At 42.5% G+C, this 20,353-nt stretch overlaps 1 protein-coding gene across 1 annotated transcript in view; it reads left to right on the top strand.

The window, feature by feature from the left end:
• The window catches only part of LOC149436095 (hepatoma-derived growth factor-related protein 2-like), a gene marked incomplete at its 5' end in the record, with an annotated part of 239,706 nt that overhangs the window by 53,558 nt on the left and 165,795 nt on the right, over nucleotides 1-20,353 (top strand). The window contains one exon of the mRNA XM_089662056.1: nucleotides 15,608-15,782. Coding sequence (XP_089518182.1) covers nucleotides 15,608-15,782 — 175 coding nt within the window. The remainder of the gene's footprint in view (nucleotides 1-15,607; nucleotides 15,783-20,353) is intronic.

A 20,353-nucleotide genomic window follows, 5' to 3' on the forward strand; every position in this document is an offset into this window, starting at 1 on the left:
TGCGCTTTCGGTGAGTGTGCACTTTTACCATTGGTTCCAGTCACAAGTTAGAAATCTGCTGTTGAGGAGATCATCCATCTGTGATATTTTAACTTTATTCCTCTATTGGACGAACTATTATTTATTCACCACTTATGCACATGATTATTTATCTATTTATTTATCCTTATGACTACATATTCGCGATTAGCGCTGCACTTTATTTTACTTTATTGTTATTCATAGGTTTACTGTGGTTACCTTGAGCTGCTATTTTTAGAGCGCTCACTTTACTACCATTTTAATTAGCTGCTGTGATTGCTTTTAGATAAGTCGATCGCCTGCTGAAAAAAACGATACCACACTGATACCTGTAGCAGCAGGCTTCATCCTTGTATAACGACTCAGACTCCAGTGATGTACCAGTACATTGCTAGTCTTTGTTGGGCATATATATTTTTCTTTGTTTTTATGCAGCCTGTGGGCTGAATGAGAAAAGAAAAGAAATCTCTGCCACAAAAAGTGTATCGTATGTCCACCATTAGAATATACTGCCCTGCTTTCACCCACTACTAATGTTGGACATGCATGAAATGTTTTTATTTCTTTTTTTTTTATGTCCAGCCTGCAGGCTAAACAAAAAAAAATAACTTAACAGATTCCTCCATTCACATCGATTGATGTGGATAAAGAAATCTCTGCCAAAAAATAATATGCTGAAGAATAGGAGCGATCCACTCTCTGACCACCCCAGGCCCCCATGTTTAGGCATATATATATATATATTTTTTTTTTTTTTGTTTTAACTGCAGATGATAAATCTCATACAGCAGTGTTGCACGCATACCATGTTGCTGTCAGAATAAAGAGATTGGTGCTGCAGCTGAATGGCGTTCATGCAAAAAAGAACAGTTAACAATATAACACAGTAACAACAGAACATTTACTCAATAAAAGCACAACTATTTTTGGTTTATTTTTTTTACTTTTTTTGTAGGAAACAGTAACATTTCAGAACTCTCAAAATGTGATTTCCTGACTACCTAACATCTTTCAAGACCCTGTGTAAACATGTACCCTAGACTGTGCGGTGCTTTACCCTGTTCTTATACTCCACTAGTGTGTGGAAGCTGTCCTTGAGGCAGAAACCAGTTTGGCCAGTACAGGAGGGGCAATAAAAGCAGGTATCACTGCTTCTATGTCTGCCACATACACATCTTTTTTTAGGGTCACTTTTGGGTTAGGGTAGCAGGAATGGGATCAGAAAAATGCCTCTCATGCATTTCCTCATTGGCCTGGTTCTGGAGAGTAATCCGTTCTGTACCGAATAACAGCACTGCATGGACCGTGGATCACATTTCTATATGTGATTTTGTGCGTGGAGAAGGCCCTGTAGCAGTAAATCTGCTATAGAGCGGATGGCAACTGGTTAAGTACGCTGGAGTACAAGAGAAGATCGTGCATTATGCCAATGACATGCTTCTGTTTCTGGGTGACACAGATTCCTCCTTGAGAACAGCAATGTTCACTGTATCTATGTTTGGCACATTTTCTGGTTTAACGATCATATAGACAAAATCTGCCTTCCTGCAGCTTGACCAGAGTTACATTTCCCATTTGGCCTCTTTCTGCCCAGTACCTGTAGTACGTACATTTAATAACCCAGGGATAACGATTTCACCGGTGTTAACATAGCAGATTGAATATTCTACCTCTGCTATTGCGGTTTGAGGATGAGATGAAACTTTAAAATAACATGTTGCTCTCCATAGCTGGTACAGCTAACTTGATAAAAATTATTCTAATGCCCCAACTTCTTTATTTGCTACACAATACCCTGGTTGTTATTACGTAAAAAAAATTTGGCATCCTAGGATCAGGATCAGGCTTGAACAATTACAAATCTCAAAGGACAGAGGAGGAATAGGTCTACCGGAATCTTGGCTGTATTATTTGGTAGCCCAATTAAAGCATATGGTACGTTGGCTTTTCTCGGAGGATGGAAGATAATGGTGTAACCAGGGATTACACTCCTTCAGTCATACTCACCTTTACAGGGTCTTCCTCTCTTTCGGAAGGTTTAAATCACAGCATTCAGAAACCTAATAAACCATTTCCAACATAGAGATTAATGCATAAAGTCTTGGCTAAAGGACGGCAACACCAACATATTAGAGGCTTTACCACGTTAAGCCCCCTCTGGAACAATTACTCCTATCCAGAACTGGCTAAATTGCAGTATGCTTACAAGTGGCAAGCATGCATTATTACGTACCTGCACCACATATTCAGAGACTGTAAATTAACATTCCCACAATTACAATCTCAATATGGCCTATCCTCATAAATGTATTTTTATTATTTACAATTGCACCATGCAAATAAGGCCCAAACATCCTTGGCAACCCCTACTATGTCCCCAACCCCTATATTTAACTACAGTATGTACAGCAAGTGTCTTCCACTAAGGACTTTATCTCGAACTGCTATAACATGCTACTTAAAGAATATCTGGAGCATTTCCCTTGTACGGCTCTAGAGAAGTGGGAGGCTGATGTTGGTACTATTTCAGATGAACAGTGGGAGGAGCCACTGAACTCAATTCATAGCTGCTCCCTAAATTTATCTCAGCGCTTGTCCCAATTATGCATCCTCTTAAGAATTCACTGCACCCTTTTCAAGCTCCATACTCTTGGCTTACATCCAGATCCAATTTGCAGCAGATGCAGTAGTGACCACGGGGATCTTTTGCATATGCTTTGGAATTGCCCTAAAGTTCCATGTATTAATATACTGGGATGCCATAGTTATGACTATGGAGCTTTTCAAATGGCTATAGCACCTAACCCTAAACCGTGCACCCTGGGTATGATAGGTGAGGTGGTGCAGGATCCACATATTAGGGAGGCAGTTACTAGGACCCTCTTCCAGGCTCGCAAACTTATTTACTGGAAATCTGAGACTCCACCCACCTTCCAAGCCTGGATAGAGCATATGGGGTGACTGATATATGAAAGGATGATTTATCAACATCATGGGTGCTCGGCTAAATATGAAGAGGTGTGGGGAGGATGGCTAGCTACACCTGGGTTGGCATCTGTAGACTTGGTGATGGATAGCCTACTGCTTTGACACAAGGTTTATTACAGAGGTAATGGAATCCTTGATGGGACGAGGCGGAATGCGCAATGTGCACTTACAATAATTTACTACCCTTTACAGTCGAGTAGAAGTGGGATGAGGCAGTGCTATTATTTGTTTGCTTTCTGTATAATAGTTTGTCACCAAAAGTGTATGGACAATCTGGCATGATTAATGCCTTTTTTGTAATATTTTTTCTTTTTGCATTAGTTCAATAAAATTCTTCTGATTTAAAAAAAAAAAAAAAAAAGATTCAAAGAGAGCATTTTGTTGGTAGTCTCTGTACAGACTTTCATATGGCCAAAGTGCCAGTAGTGCTCTTGTACTGAAATGGTGATAGATGGTTAGTGAGCATCTGCTGTTACGGAGGGCGTTCAAGTCAAACCGGGACTTTTGAGTTTATATAATAAAAGAACAAATTTCAAGGAGTGGAAACTGCATTTATTTTTCCAACATACTCCCCTTTAACATTTGTTGTGTTTAATGTCTGGAAAGCTTTGGCATAGAAAGATTTGTCAGTATGCCTGAACCATCCTAAGAAAGTCTGCTTCACTTCATGATCATTGTGTTCACTGTTCCCACAGAAAAAATTTGTCTCTTGTCCAATTTCATAACAGGTAATGCATTGATTATCCAGGATCACAGGCTGAATGGTCACAGGAATGACTGCTGTGGGCTGGGAACCACCACGACTGGGATCGTCGCTGTCGAACGTACAGCCATCTTTTTTTTTTTTTTTAATTTAAATATTTATTGGTTTTTCACAGTAATAACATTTTCATTCATTCATAATAAATATACAATTATTTCTTATTACTTTATTTTTCCCCTCTTAAAACATTACCCCCTTCCCCCCCCCCTTCCAGAACCCCTCCCCACTCTGCATTTTTCACTATCTTTTATCCAAAGCAAGCGTATCCTACCCATCTATCCATTCTATGACTTTCTACTTTTCAATCTAAATCTGTGAGGATTCTATATATTTTAGCTGTTCCGTGTTTCCCATCCCCCAGTGCATCCAACAACCTTTCAAACAAATTCCAGTCCTTTTTCATTCTCAGGGGTTTTGGGAGGTTTCCCCAAAAACAATTTAATTGGTGATAACGCCACTCGTCTAACCTAGTGAAAATATTTCTCTTTTCCTTTTCCAACTCTTTAAAGGTCTTCAATTTCCCTTCCCCCATTATATCTCTAAGTTGGACATCTTTCTTTATAAACCATCTACCTGTTATCTCTTCTCTACCTGGGGGAAAAAATTCTGTATTTCTTAGTGGCATTAGTATAGAGTTAAATTCCCATTTCATATGTTTGTGTATTTTATCCCATTCCCTTAACACGTTTACAGTGTACAAACTTAAATCCTCCTTCAATCCTCTATATTGTGCCGGTAACCATGTAATTCTATTCAAATTAGTTCCACTAAGTGTATTTTCAATTTTTACCCAACTTTTCCCCTCTAAGTTGAACGTCCAGTCAAAAATTCTCCCTAATATTACTGCTTTGTAATATCTCTTAATATCTGGAACTCCCAGACCGCCCTTCCCTTTATCTCTACTTAATATTTCATGGGACACCCTCGATTTTTTATTCCTCCAGATATATCTTGTTATCATTCTTTTTATTACTTTAAAAAAGGCTTCTGGGAGTTTAATTGGGATCATTTGAAATCTATATAAAATTTTCAGTACGATTATCATTTTTACCAGGTTTATACGTCCTAACCATGATGGGATTCCTCTTTCTAAAGTTTTTAATTCCCCCTTCACTTCATTTAATAATGAAATATAGTTTAGTTTATACAAGTTCTTATACGCCGCACTAAGCCTTACTCCCAAATATTTTATATCTTTCTTTCCAAATGAAGGGAAATTCTTTTTGTATTTTCTTTTTCGCTTTTTGGGATATTTATATTTAAGATCTCAGTTTTTGTTGGGTTGATTTTTAAATTTGATAGTTCCCCATATTCCTTCAGCAATTTCATTAAGTTTGGGAGTGTTATCCTGGGATTCCCCACATAAAATAGCAGATCATCTGCAAAGGCCGCCACTTTATGTTCTATGTCTCCTATCTGAATTCCCCTTATATCTCCATTCTTCCGTATTGTTGACAAAAGAGGCTCTAGTGACATAACATATAATAAGGGAGACAGAGGGCAACCCTGCCTTGTTCCATTTGACATCCCGATGGGCTCTGTTTTTTCCCCATTTACTATTACCACTGCGGAGGGCTTACTGTACAGCTTTCCAATCCATTCCCTCATTCTAACTCCAATTCCCAGGGCTTCTAAGGTATCCATCATGAAGCCCCAGTCTACTCTATCGAAGGCCTTTTCGGCATCAATTGAAAGAACCACCGCCGGTATCTCCCCTTTTCTACTTTTCTGTATTAGCATCAGGGATCTCAACCCATTGTCCCTGCCCTCCCTTCCTTGGACAAAGCCCACCTGATCTCCATGTATCCATTCAGGCATAAGCTCTTTCAACCTATTCGCCAAGACCTTTGCATATAGCTTAGTGTCTGAATTCAACAATGAAATTGGCCTGTAACTCGAACACTGCGAGGCATCTTTCCCTTCCTTATGTAACAGTACCATGTGAGCCTGTAAAGATTCTCCCCTCATGTCCATCTCTCCTCCCAGGGCATTCATATATTTTTCCAATTTGGGAATCAATATTTCACTAAATGTTTTATAGTACCCTGCTGTGTAGCCCTCCGGTCCTGGGCTTTTCCCCGTCTCCATACTTTTTACTGCTACTTTTATCTCTTCTTGTGTAATTTCTGCTTCAAGGGAGTTTAGTTGATCTTCTTTTAGTTTCGGTAATCCCGCATTTTTTAAATATATCTTCCTTTTTCCCTATTTTCCTTTTCCATATTATTTGCTATGTCGTATGGGTTGATATTATACAACTTCCTGTAATAATCCACAAACAACTTTGCGATCTCCTTATTTGAGTGGACCAATTCTCCCTTGGGGCTTTTTATTTTATCTATATAATTCCTATTTTTCTTTTTCCTTAAGGCTCTCAGATATTTTCCTGGCCTATCTCCCCATTTATAATTCTCACTTAGCACTTTGTTATAAACTCTCCTTCTCTCCTCTTCCATCAGAGTCTCTAACTCCTCTTTCTTTTTTATTATCTTCTGCTTAATTTCTTTTGCCATACTATTTTTGTGTATCTGTTCCAGGTCAGATATATCTTTTAAGAGCCCACTAATTTTTTCTCTCCTTTCTCTTTTCTTTCTTGCCCCAATAGCAATCAGGATTCCTCTTATATATGCCTTATGAGACTCCCACACTGTTGCCCTGGACACATCCTCTGTCTCATTCTCTCTAAAGAATCTCTCGATTTCTTTCCCAATCTTCTGTGCAATATCCTTATCCATGAGAAGTGCTTCATTCAGCCTCCATCCTACCCCATCTGTTTTCATCCTTCCCCATCCCATCCTCAGTACAACAGGGATGGGATGGGGAATGGTCTGAAAGAGTCATTACTCCTATATCTACTTTAACCATTGACTCTATAAATTGATGTTCTATCAGTATATAATCCAGCCTTGAATACGTCTCATGTGCATTTGAAAAGAATGTGTAGTCTCTATCCTTCATATGCAAAATTCTCCATGAGTCTACCAATTGAAACTCATGGATCACCTTCTTTAATAGTCTCAGAGATCTACTCCCCTCTCGCTGCACAGAAGAGGTTGTATCTTTTTGTGGATCCATGCAGAAATTAAAATATCCAGCCAATATCAAACAACCCTCTTTAAAATCCATCAGTTTTTTTAACACACCCTTCAAATACTTCTCTGGTTTCTTATTTGGACAATATATATTAGCTACTGTGCACTCCACCTCTTGTATTTTACCCTTCAAGAACAAAAATCTCCCCTCTGGGTCCACTTTTCTATCCTCCAATTCAAATCTTAAATTTTTTCTGAACCCTATTGCCACTCCTTTAGCTCTCCTAATCGGGGAATCTGCATAATACCATGTTGAGTAATCTCTGGATTTTAACTTAACTTTGGATTCTATCTCAAGATGTGTCTCCTGCAAAAAAACAACCGAAACTGCTTGATGATGTAATTCCTTAAATAACCTAAATCTCTTCCCAGGACAATTCAACCCCTTTACGTTATAAGTGATAACTTGTAGTTCTTCCATCCTTTTTATATCCCTCTTTTTCCTTTCCAACCGAGGGTCGCGTAACTACCCTCCTCCTCTTTTCCCTTGCTTTAATACCTCTCTCAATCCTACAAAGTGTTAACCTTATTATCAATTTCCCTACCTCCCCCCTCCCCCCTTCCCCTTTTTAGGCAACTATTATACCTACTAATCATTTGTGGGTCCAACACCTCACCTTTCATTTGAAACTAGGGGTCAAACTCCGCCCGATCTCCTTCTCCACAAAGTCTCCGGTGTAAGGTCCGCATATATCTGGATGTCCATTTCTCCATATCTAATTACTGCTTTTCCTTTGATCTTTCTCCAGATTGCTTCTTTATCTCCATAATTGTTGAATTTAACAATTACGTCCCTTGTTTCTTTCCCATTGCCTTGTTGGAGCTTTCCTACTCTCACAATATCTTCCAAGTCGGTCACCTCCAGGGCAGGTCTGTCCAATATGGAGTTTAACATTTTTTTTATTAATTCTTGCAATGTTTCCCCTTTTACATTCTCTGGGACTCCCCTTATCCTAAGGTTGCTCCTCCTATTCCAATTTTCTTGAACTTCCATCTTGTATATCAATGTTTTCTGTATTTTCCCCCATATTCTTTCTTTTCTTTTCTATTTCCACTATATTTTGAGCCTGTTTTTTACTTTTCTCCTCCATTTCTTCCACTCTCACCAGCACCTGCCCTAGATCCTTTGGAATAGTTGCCATTTCTTGTTTTATTATCATCTCTAGATCTTTAAACATCTCTGCCATTTCTTTTTTGTTTGGCACTTGTAGTTCACTTTCATTCTCTCTCATCTCCATGGCTCCTATTGTTTGTTGACAGCTGACATTTAGTCCCAGCGATAGTCTAGGGCTGCTTTCCACACTAATATCCCCTTCGCCTTTTCCGTTTTTATCTTGAGCTCTTTCTGGGGTCACTTTTCCCTGGGATGTATATTGTTTAATCGTTCCCATTTGGGGCCCTTTTGCCCCACTTCCTTTACTGCTTTTGTTCTTCATTTCTTTCATGGGCATTGCTCTCTTTTATGCAAAGATGGTCCGCATAGATATAAAGGTCCCAGCCTAGCCCAATTAATGACCGATTCTCCTCCTTTTAAGTTGCTTAATTATTCCTCGTCTTTCTCCTCTTCTTTTATTTCAGAAACCCCTGGGAATCCCCTTTATCTCCCCCTCTCCCCTTATCTTCCTCAACAGCACTATGGGACATTAAAAAATGCAACAGTTCCAAGGTCTGTCACTCACCCATGTCTCTCGTCCCTTGCTGAGTAGAAGACAGGGGTTTCAGGTATCCGGCTCCTCTGCGCTGATATCCAGCTCCTCTGCACCTTGGGGGGGATTCTCCTGGGCTATTTCTCTTCCTTCTCCCGATTCCATAGGGGTCCTTCACAGAGAGGCTCTTTCCAGGTCCTCACCCCTATGCACGACCAACCAGGGGGTATGATTAGGGAGCGGGACACAAGGAGCAGAAAGCCGCCTTCTCCCTTACTCCACAAGCCAGCCGGCTTCCTCCGCTCCCAGTGCTCCTTTGCGGTTGATCACGTGACCCGCCTGCTCTTCCTGTCTCCCGGCAACCCGGCTCTCTGATCCGCCGGGCTCCGGGCAGACCTCTCTCTCTGCTCCACGGCTCTGCACCTCCGATCCTCCACCAGACCCCCCCCCCCCCCCCGACTCTCGGGTAAGTCTCGGCTTTTACCCCATTTGAAAGGCCCCTGGGAAGGTTTGTGGAGGAGCTTAGCTGAGCGCTCCTACCTCCAGCCCTCAGCTGCCGCCATGTTCAGGCTCCTCCCCCGGTAGATCAACTTCTGTACCACGTACAGCCATCTTGAAATGTTTACACCAATCACATGTCCTACTGCGTCTGAGTGACTCATCACCGCACTGTGCTTGAAGTCTTCTGCAGATATATACATGGGGTTTATGCCTTCGTTCAAGAAACTTCATCATCACACACTGTTCCATGCACACACAAACACTGTTGTCTGCCATCTTGTTTAGCGGTGTCTCTGGATTGACCTGCGACATGTGTGCCACCTAGCAGTTATAGGACACACTTGCCACTTACTACAGCATGTAGTACCGGGACGCGAACATCTCTTTTTATACTGTAAAATTAAAAGTCACAGTTTGACTTAAATGCCCCTTGTAGAAAAGAGCTCCTCCTGCAAGGAAGAGTAGGTCGTGGCTTTAATGGAAGTGTTTCCAACAAAGCTCACAAAGCAATGAATTGTTCTGAGGTGGAGTGGCATCTTATGGTAATTGCCACTGTTCCTTGAAGTCCCTGAGGAATTTGAGCCTCTTATCTGGAATGGTTTCAGACAGGTCTTGGATGTCACTGGCACCATTGTGGTAGCAGGTCTGATGGGCTATTCAGGATCACAGTGTTTGCTCACAGGAATTGGAATGCTGAGAGAAGCTGGTTTGAATGTTAGACAGAATGTGGGGTCTTGGAATCTTATGAAGAAATTGAATGGATGGCCCCATGTCTCTTTTCAATTTGATCAACTCCGTTTACAAGAAGACATCTTAAACTTTTGCCTCTAAACCTTAAAGGTTTAGAACGGCTTCTCGTAAATTAAGTTTTATGGGAGAGATTTAGTATATTGGTAATTTGCATACCCTTGGCTTCCAGAGAACCCTTTTCCCATTTCTGTCTGATAAAAAGGTCCTCCTCTGTATTTAAGTGAATGAGGAACAGGACATCTATTGGTTTACTGGGATTAGCCATTGAAGGACCCAGGGTTCTGTAAACCCTTATCCAATTCCATTTTCATAGTGACTGGTTTTCTCAAATAAGTGTTCATAATGGTGGTCACTTTACTTTTCAGTTCTTGGCCAGATATCGATTCTGGAATGCCTTTTAATTTTAACAATATTTCATCGATTGCATCCAAGCGTTTAATGGAAAAATTGGCCAGCTTCAGCAACTCTACTCATATACTGTATGACTAAAATCTGTGCACAGGTCTTTCAGTTCCTTGTGGAAGGCCAATTCAAGATGTTGAGTTTGGAAGTCTCAAGACCTGTTTGGTAGGTACTCAGGATTGCCAACGAAAAACAAAACGGCGCTGGGAGAGGACCACGTGTGAAGAGTCTAGATAGGTTAGTGACAAATGACAGATACAGCAGGAGAAATACAAATAGGGGAATAAGCGTACAATAGTAATGAGTTCAAAATGGGGTGGTGATGAAGCGACAAGTGGAGACGGGGAAGTCCATAGTCAAAGGGTCCTAGGTGGTGGATGGATGGTGAAGGCAGCTCCCCATAGAGCAAAGCAGAACTCTGTAGAAAATCAGACACAAGGGGCGCCAATCTCAGTGTAGAGTGTTAAAGATTTATTGGTAACAAGAGGTTTAAAAACTACTCAGAAATGTAAGAAGTATAATAGCATGGTAAAGGAATGCCTTCAGTCTGCCAGTGATGTGAAGATGGATCCTGGTTGTGCAGAATGAGCAGAGATGCAGCCGTCAGTGTTCATCAATGCAGAGAGTTTTTGAAAATGGCGCCGAAACCAGCATGGACAGCAAGGAAGTCAGGACCTCAACAGGCGACCAATGGCAGGGCAGGAACAGGGTCAGGTGATACGTTTCGAAGCACTTGCTTCTTCTTCAGACCTGATTGGCTGTAGGGTTCTCTGGTGTTTTATAGGCAGAAGACAGGAGGGGGCGGGATGATATCACTCTGACTGGCAGCTGGGGGAAGATGTCAGCAGCTAGGATTGGTGGATAGGGATCGGAGCAGGCCTATACAAAAAAAAAAAAAAAAAACAGTAACTGGCATAATGTTATAGTGTGGTTTTTCACATAATGGTGGCAATGTCTTCGTTGAACATGATTCATGATAATATACAGCTATATGCAAATAAATAAATAAATGGGGGGGGGGTGAATGCATAACCATGCTGGTTTTGGTGCCATTTTCAAAAACTCTCAGCTTTGCTGAACACTGTCGGCTGCATTTCTGCTCATCCTGCACAACCAGGATCCATCTTCACATCACTGGCAGACTGAGGGCTTACCAAAGGCATTCGTTTACCATGCTATTATACTACTTACATTTTTGAGTAGTTTTTAAACCTCTTGTTACCAATAAATCTTTAACCCTCTACACTGAGATTGGCACCCCCTTGTGTCTGATTTTATTTTCTACTCAGGATTGCCAGCATCTCCCTATTGTCTAATCTCCTCAGGGCAGTCTTCATCTCAGATGTGATGGAAGTGAGTGCCTGATCACTAGGGAGGTTTCCAGAACCCTCGGGAGGGTGTTCAGCTGGTGGTGTGGGGGATTAGACACTGGCGTGGAGTTACTAGGGAGTTCCCCTGAGCAAGGTGTTTTGGCCCATGCAGGAAACATGCCTTGTTAATTGTGGGGTTGGCATGCGGGTTCTCACAGGCATGGGGGAGATTTTGCCACTGAAAAGTGTGGTTAACTGCATTTTTAACAGATAAGGCGGTTGAAACTGGGCTTGAATCCAAAGTACCAAAGTAGGGCCTCTAATTCATCATTTCCAATACAAGGTAGTGTAAGCAGGCACAAAGGTGTAGAATGACTGCCCTGGTTTCTGAGCCACTGGGATTTTGACACAGAGCAAAAATCAGCCAAATGAATGCTATGCAGGAAATGGGAGAAGCTCAGCACTTATTACATGAATTGTGACCTCATTCTGTCATTGCCAAGCCACCCCCCAAGATGGGTCTTTTGACCATTGTTGCTGGACCCTTTGGCACAGTTCTCTTTTTTTAGTTGTTACCCAGTATTCACGTGCATTGCTTGGGGATTTCCTAGGGCTTATGAATATTTTGCCTGTGTCCTCTACTATACAGTTAAGATGAGAGGAATTTTGACTTACCTGTAAATTCCATATCTTGGAGTACTGTAGAGGACGCAGGCCACACCAAAACTGATAATTCACAAAGTGGGGTAGGGAGGCACCTAGTAGGTGGGCCCTTGAAAGTTTGCCAGTATCAAGTTACTTGAAAGCATGAGCCTATAACCCAGGGTACTTTGCCTGTGTCCTGCACTGTACTTCTAATTATTGTAGTTTACAGGTAAGTTAAGAGTCCCTTTTTTTTTCCAACACTGCTTAGTTGTGGTGTTAGGAAATGTTTTAACCTATTTTCTACAGCAGTCTTCAAGACATTGGCACATTGCCCATATAAGAGGTGTAAAATTGGGGGATCCTTAGATCAAATTCTCATGATCTGGAATAGCTATAGATGGACTGAAATTCCGCAAGTCACTGCTGAACCAGCTGAATTTTGATCCACCTATGGCCAGCCTAAGAATAGATGAGCAGTAGAAAAACTCCTCCCCGCCATCCTATAATGACTTGTGCCTGGCTCTTAGATCCATACTTCCTATGTACTAGTTGACATAGGAGCAGGGGCCGAATGGCTAGATTCTGCTTAACCGCCCCCACTTCCCTCCCTTTTTTTTTTTTTTTTTTTTTTTTCTGGGGTTTAAAAAATGTCTGGAATCCTGATGATACTTAAAAACTATTAGTATTGTTTTGTTTTTTTGTGATGTCATCGGCTATGGTTTTTGTAAGGTTTATACAGATGTTTCTTAAATTATATTTTCTTTATATGACCTGTGGTACACTTGTTTTTCTTTTTGCTATATTGTAATGCAAGAAACTTTCAATAAAGTTTTTACTGTTAAAAAAATGAGCACAAATTGTACTGTCTAAAACAATACTCTGTGATAGATGTTTTTCTGGTGGTGTTCGCTCTGGATTGCGTTCTTAAAATGTTTTATAGTCTAGTTTGCGGAATCCATATACCAGAACTTTGATTTCCACTGTCAGATTCCTCCTGGTAACTTCCAAGGGTCATAGGAAAAAGTGACTGGTTAGTGGGGAAAAAAAATCCTCAAAATCTTTATACATGGTGAAAAACATCCATCCACCTACTTTGCTAGTTCATTTATATATGCTAAAATTAGAGAAATACATTTCCAAAGGAGTTTAATTTATATATTTTATGCCCACAACTGAAATAATATATTTTTTTTTTGTTCTTGTGGGCATGATGGTGAGATTACACTTAAGCTCAAATCACACACTAAGGCCTCTTTCACACAGCCATCTGATTATGTGCATGTATTGGGCATTTCTAAAAGCATACAAATATATGCGATGATTTTAAATAGTATGATGCATACTGTGCATATATCTGAGATCAGGTGCTGCTTTTAGAAAATATTGATATGTGTGCCTCAAGGGGCAAATTAGATACTCTGAATACATGTAAAAACATGAGAATTTAAATGCAAGAGGAATCACCCTTCAGAAGTTTGTTTTAATGCTTGATAGGAGGTGTGGCTTATCACTGTTATCGGCTTTTACAGCAGTCACATGATCCTGACCAAAGGCTGTGATTGAGAACTGTCAGCGATAGCTTTGTGTGCTAGGAGTGTGCTCCAACCTTAGGTTGCCATGGATGCATATGCAGAGTTTCTGGGCATTAAAGTCTGCTTCTCCTGATGCCGCATATACACTATATTGCCAAAAGAATTGGGACACCCCTCCAAATTATTGGATACAGGTGTTTCAATCACTTCCATGGCCACATGTGTATAAAATCAAGCACTTAGGCATGCAGGCTTCTACAAACATTTGTGAAAGAATGGGTCGCTCTCAGGAGCTCAGTGAATTCAAGCGTGGTACCATGATAGGTTGCCACCTGTGCAATAAATCCATTAGTGAAATTTCCTTGCTACTAAATATTCCACGGTCAACTAACTGTTAGTGGTGTTATAGCAAAGTGGAAGCAAGTGGGCACGGCAGAAACTCAGCCACGAAGTGGTAAGCCATGTAGAATGACAGAGCGGGGTCAGCGCATGATGAATCGCACAATACACAGAAGTCTCCGACTGTCTGCAGAGTCAATAGCTAAAGACCTCCAAACTTCGTGTGACCTTCAGATTAGCACAACAGTGAGTAGTGGGCTTCATGGAATTGGTTACCATGGTCGAGCAGCTGCATCCAAGCCTTACATCACCAAGTGCAATGCACAGCGTCAGATGCAGTGGTGTAAAGCATGCCACCAATGGACTCTAGAGCAGTGGAGACATGTTCTCTGGAGTAACAAATCACACTTCTGACAATCTGATAGACATGTCTGGGTTTGGCGGTTGCCAGGAGAACAATACTTGCCTGACTGCATTGTGCCAAGTGTAAAGTTTGGTGGAGGGGGGTTATGGTGTGGGGTTGTTTTTCAGGGGTTGGGCTTGGCCCCTTAGTTTGGTCCCCTAGTTCCAGTGAAATGAACTCTTAAGGCGTCAGCATACCAAGACATTTTGGACAATTTCATATTCCAAAGTTTGTGGGAACATTTTGGGGATGGCCCCTTTCTGTTCCAACATGACTGTGCACTACAAAGCAAGATCCATAAAGACATGGATGAGCGAGTTTGGGGTGGAGGAACTTGATTGGCCTGTAGAGTCCTGACCTCAACCCGACAGAACACCCTTGAGATGAATTAGAGTGGAGACTGCAAGCCAGGCCTTCTCATCGGACATCCGCGCCTGACCTCACAAATGCGCTGCTGGAGGGATGGTTAAACATTCACATAGACTCCTAAATCTTGTGGACCGCCTTCCCAGAAGAGTTGAAGCTGTTATAGCCAACTCAGTATTGAACTCTGCGAACTGAGACTAGGATGCCATTAAAGTTCATGTGAAGGCAGGTGTCCCAATACTTTTGGCAATATAGTGTATGTGTAGTGCAGTCGTCAAGAGGTTAATTGAGGATCAAGGGACGTATTTGTCCCAAGTTTGTAATTGCGTGTATCATCTGATTAAGAACTTAAAATTTTTTTTTTTTTGGTCAAAATATTAGTTCTTATCAACAAACAACAAATGGATCTAGCTTTTTGCCAATTATTTCATGAAATGGCTTAGTTACAGCAACTGAAGTGTACGAACTTTAAAAACAAAAGAATTGATTCTTTTGGCGTTCCAAAATCTTACGGTCCTCAAAGGGTTAACTAAAAACAAACATGCCTATGTGAATGAGGGCTAAAAGTCAGAAAGGGATTATACTCTTATCTCTTAAAATGTTTTTGATTGGAATGAGACAGTCGGTTACAAAGTAAGCATGCATTGGAAATAGTAGAATGCTGTGCAAAATTAGTATCATTATTGTACTCCACATTCAGTGTTTTGTAAAATAAATGTTTAATACAAATGATGAATAAAAATTTTAATTCATAATCTGTAAACTTACCAAAACAGTTGATTTAAAACTGACCGACAGTTATATTATTTAAGATGTGCTTCCCTCTTTAATGGATTTACTGTATACTTGTAGATAAGAAGATACAAGGCAAATCAGGCTGTTATGGACAAAGCTGCTGAAGTGTATACTCGAATCAAGGCTCGGATTCTTGGTCCCAAACTGGAAAGATGGCAGAAAGAAAATGAAGGTGCTTGTAATGTGGAGAAGAAACTAAATACAGAAAACCCAAGTAAAGAACAAGATGAAGGTAATTGATCTGAAGAACAATTCACATCCGTAATCATCCATCCTTTTCCGCTGGCCAACATTCTCAGTGTTCAATTTAATCTCTTAGAATATTTGTTATTACACCCAAAAATGTGCAGTTCCACATGTAAATGTACAGACTTCTTTTGGTTTAAGATTAAATGAAACCTGTGAGAAAAATAGCTGTTGTTTATGACTTCCTGCAGATGTCAAGGCTAATCTCATTGAAATCTGAGTCGCTAACCCTAAATAATAAAACAATCCGGTAGAAAGGTCTGATTACATATGCTTGCTCCTGTTCATCAATTCATTTGAATGAGGATCAGCCAGATTTAAAACCTTTTTTTTTTTTTAAAAAAAACTCTGCATTTTGTCCTCACAGGTTTTATGAAAAGACTTAACACAGTTTTGAAGACTGGCGGGTAAATTTACCCACATGCATGGTTATGACTGGCCAAACTCTGCCCATAATAAAATTATCCCTTGCCCACAGCCTAAATGAGTTTGTCACATGCTCTAATCTATTTGGGAGTACAGGAGACAAAATGTTGTGTAATCCATGTTAACAAATTATTCCCTGCAACAATACCTATGTTGTGAATAGGATAAAGTAGTATAGTTATCTTTATTGTACAGTACAGGACACAAATGGATTCAAAGTTGATGGGTTAAACGCTTCAAGTGATTTAGACATTGACTAAAGCTTTGCTCCATTCACCCGCTAGTGTCCCCATATAATCCTGCCCACTCTGTGAGGCTTCAGTTTCATACCAGCAGTCCCCCAGCTACGTGCAGAGCTGGCTGTAATAGTACTGTTAAGGAGTGGGGGCGGCCAGTGAGTTTTTTCATATGGGATGCTAACGGCATGGCATTTTTCTAGTGGTTCCTGGCACAGTGTCCCACCTGGCCAACAGAACGTCCACCTTGGTGGGAGGTGGACTGTCCAGGGAGCAGTACCCATCTTCTTCTGAGTTGAAGTGCTATGGTTCCCCAGAGGTGGATGGGGGGCCTCTGGAACTCATTTTTGTCCCCGTTCTGTCTCCCTTGTGAGGTCTCAGGGCTCTTCATCCCTACCTAGCTCTCCTCCTCCCCTGGGTCTCTGTCACATACCTGACCGGAGGCTGGTAGAGAGAGGGCTCCCCTTACGGCTAAGTGCAGTGCGCCCCTGGAGGTGGAAACAGGAGTTGCAGTGCCCAAAGAAGCACGGGTTGCCAGTGGTGTATCTGCTTGGAAATGCCTGATGAGATGGAACCCATGGGTGCTCTAGTTGCAGGATGCGTTTCTCCAGAGAACACGTGGATCCCAGAGGATGGGTAGAGTAGTCAGTAGCCAGAGGCAGGATCAGTATGGAACAGCAAACAAGAGCAACGTCCTAGCCTGGGTCATACACAGAGTAGCAGCAGACAGGAACAAGGTCAGGATCAAGCCAGGGTCATACACAGAGCAGCAGACAGGAACAAGGTCAGGAGCAAGCCGGGATCATAAACAGAGCAGCAGACAGGAACAAGGTCAGGATCAAGTCGGGTCAGTAATGGGTAATCAGCAGGAAACACAGGAACAGGAGGGGCTCACGATAATCCAGCAATCACTGAGCAGAGCTGCAGTCCTTATAAAGGCCACTGAGTGTCGGCAATTAGTGCAACCTGCGTGTGCTGGTGTGTTTTCGTGCACAGGAATGCTTTATTACGTGTCGCCCGCATTTGCACATGCACACTTTGCGCGAATTGGCGTGGCCATATTGCACATTGGTGCATTTGCCCGGGCTTCCTCGTCTTTTCCTCTGACAGTGCCCTCCCCCAAGGGGCAGCCTCCGGATGCCCAGGTGGGCTAGTTTTTCAGGGAATCTGTTAACAAATTCTTGAAGCAGCTTAGGAGCATGCACATTTCTTGCCAGTTCCCAGGAACTATCCTCCGGTGGATACCCTTTCCATTTAACCAGATAATGAATCTGTCTCCCTCTTTTCCGACCATCCAAGATGGTTTCAACTTCAAACTCAATGTCTTCCCCTACCGTGACTGGCGGTGGGGGCGGTTCCTCTCTTCCAGGGATAGGGCACATTACGGCTGGTTTAAGTAGAGAAACATGGAAGACTGGGTGAATCTTATAAGAGTTGGGTAAGTCCAGTTCGAAGGCCACAGGGTTAATCTCCCTTTTGATTTTAACCACTTGCCTATCGGGCACTTATACCCCCTTCTTTACCAGGCCAATTTTCAGCTTTCAGCGCTGTCGCACTTTGATTGACAATTGCGCGGTCATGCAAGATTGTACCCATATGAAATTTTTATCATTTTTTTTCTCACAAATTGAGCTTTCTTTTGGTGGTATTCAATCGCTGCTGGGCACTTTACTTTTTGCGCTATAAACAAAAAAAGTGCAACAAATTAAAAAAAAAAAAAAAAAAGTTTCTTTTCTATTATAAAATTTTTCAAACAGGTAATTTTTCTACTTCACTGATGTGCGTTGATGAGGCAGCACTGATAGGCAGCACTGATAGGCAGCACTAATGAGGTGGCATGGATAGGCGGCACTGATAGGCAGCACTAATGAGGTGTCACGGATTGACGGCACTGACTGGCATCAAAGCTGGGCACTGACTGGCGGCACTGCTAGGCATTGACTGGCGCAACTGCTGGGCACTGACTGGCAGCACTGCTGGGCACTGGTTGGTGGCACTGCTGGGCACAGGTAGGTGGCACTTCTGGGCACAGGTGGGGACACTGCTGGGTGGTACAGGTGGGTGCACTGCTGGGCACAGGTGGTGCACAGGTGGGCGGAACTGGTGGGTTGCACTGCTGGGCACCGATCATCAGGGCACTGATGATCAGTGCCCTGATGATCGGTGCCGATCCCTGCTCTGACAACTGCCGGTTCTCGGCAGTACTTTCCTCATGATCTGACAGCGTGAGGAAAGTGCAGCCGAGAACCGGCAATTGCATTTCCCGGTGATCAGCGTGTCATTGGACACGGCTGATCACGTGCTAAAAGGGCGCTGTGATTGGCCCTTTACCACATCACGTGATCAGCTGTGTCCGTAGGACACAGCGATCACGGAGATCACCAAGTGCACTCCCCCAGGGGAGCACAGGAGAGCACGTTCTGGGAGGACGTCAAATGACGCCCTCCCAGAACTGGCTGGCCGCAGTGTAGCCGTCATTCGGCTATCTGTGGTCGGCAAGTAGTTAAAGCGTCCAATGAACCTAGGACTTAGTTTTTGTGAAGGGCAAGCAAGTTTGAGATTGGTTGTAGCAAGCCACACTTTGTCTCCCACCATCCACCCAGGGTTACCTCTCCTCCTTTTATCAAACTGTTTCTTGTAATCCTCCTGAGCTTTTTGCATGGTCCTCTGGAGTATCTGGTAATTGGATTGTATTAAAGATAACCTATCCTGGACTGCAGGTACTGATGCTTCTGGAATGGCATCCGCAACGAAGGAAGGGTCAAAACCGTAATTTGCCCAGAAAAGAGACTGGTTGGTGGAAGCATGGACAGAGTTGTTGTAGGGGAATTATGCACAGGGAAGAAGAGATGCCCAGTTATCCTGAGAGAAAGTGGGGAAGCATCTTAGGTATTGCTCCAAAGTTTGCTTAGTCCTCTCCGTTTGCCCATTACTCTGTGGATGATAAGCAGAAGAGAGACATACTTCGATATTCAGGGTTTTGCACAAAGATCTCCAAAATTTGGACGTAAATTGTACCCCCCTGTCAGAAACTATATTGTTGGGTATCCCGTGTAGTCTTACTATCTCCTTAATAAATGTTTGCACAGTTTCAGTAGCGGAAGGAGTACCCACCAGGAAGTGAGCCATTTTGGACAGTCTATCCCAGCAATGGGCAAACTACGGCCCGGCGGACCTTTTAATCCGGCCCGCGGAGCGTGGCAAACATTGGCTGTCAGGATGTAGGCGGGTCAGCGTGACTAACTCCTCTCCTCTCACAGTCCGCCCTGAAGACCGGAACGGCGCGGGAACACGGCGAGAGGAACGCGCGGAGCAAAGGTAAGTGAATTGACACAATATGGGGAATGAATTACTATAGGGGGGATGAATTACTATATGGGGGATGAATTACTATAGGGGGGATGAATTACTATGGGGGATGAATTACTATGGGGGATGAATTACTATAGGGGGGATGAATTACTATAGGGGGGATGAATTACTATGGGGGAATATTACTATACTTACTATGGATGGCATGGTAGTGGCTGGGCCGGCCAGCAGCTAGTCCGGCCCCCGGGTCCAATATATGAACCCATTGCGGCCCTCAAGTCAAAAAGTTTGCCCACCCCTGGTCTATCCACTACCACCAGGATGGTGGTGAATCCCTCAGAGGGTGGTAAATCCATAGAAATCATCTTCCAAGGCTGTTCAGGAACTGGCAGTGGTTTCAGCAAGCCCCAGGCTCTGGTATGGCTGCCCTTATTGCGTAGACAAGTTGCACAGGAGTTAACATACTCTTTACAGTCATGTCTCAGGTTGGGGCACCAAAATGATCTTTGGACAAGTTCAGTTTTCGTCCGTACCACGAAGTGACCTGCAAGCAAGTAGTCGTGGCATATCTTAAATATTTGTG

This window comes from Staurois parvus, unplaced genomic scaffold (assembly GCF_062004578.1).
Source record: "Staurois parvus isolate SC_StPar_1 unplaced genomic scaffold, SC_StPar_1.0 ptg001420l, whole genome shotgun sequence".
Classification (NCBI taxonomy): Eukaryota; Metazoa; Chordata; class Amphibia; order Anura; family Ranidae; genus Staurois; species Staurois parvus.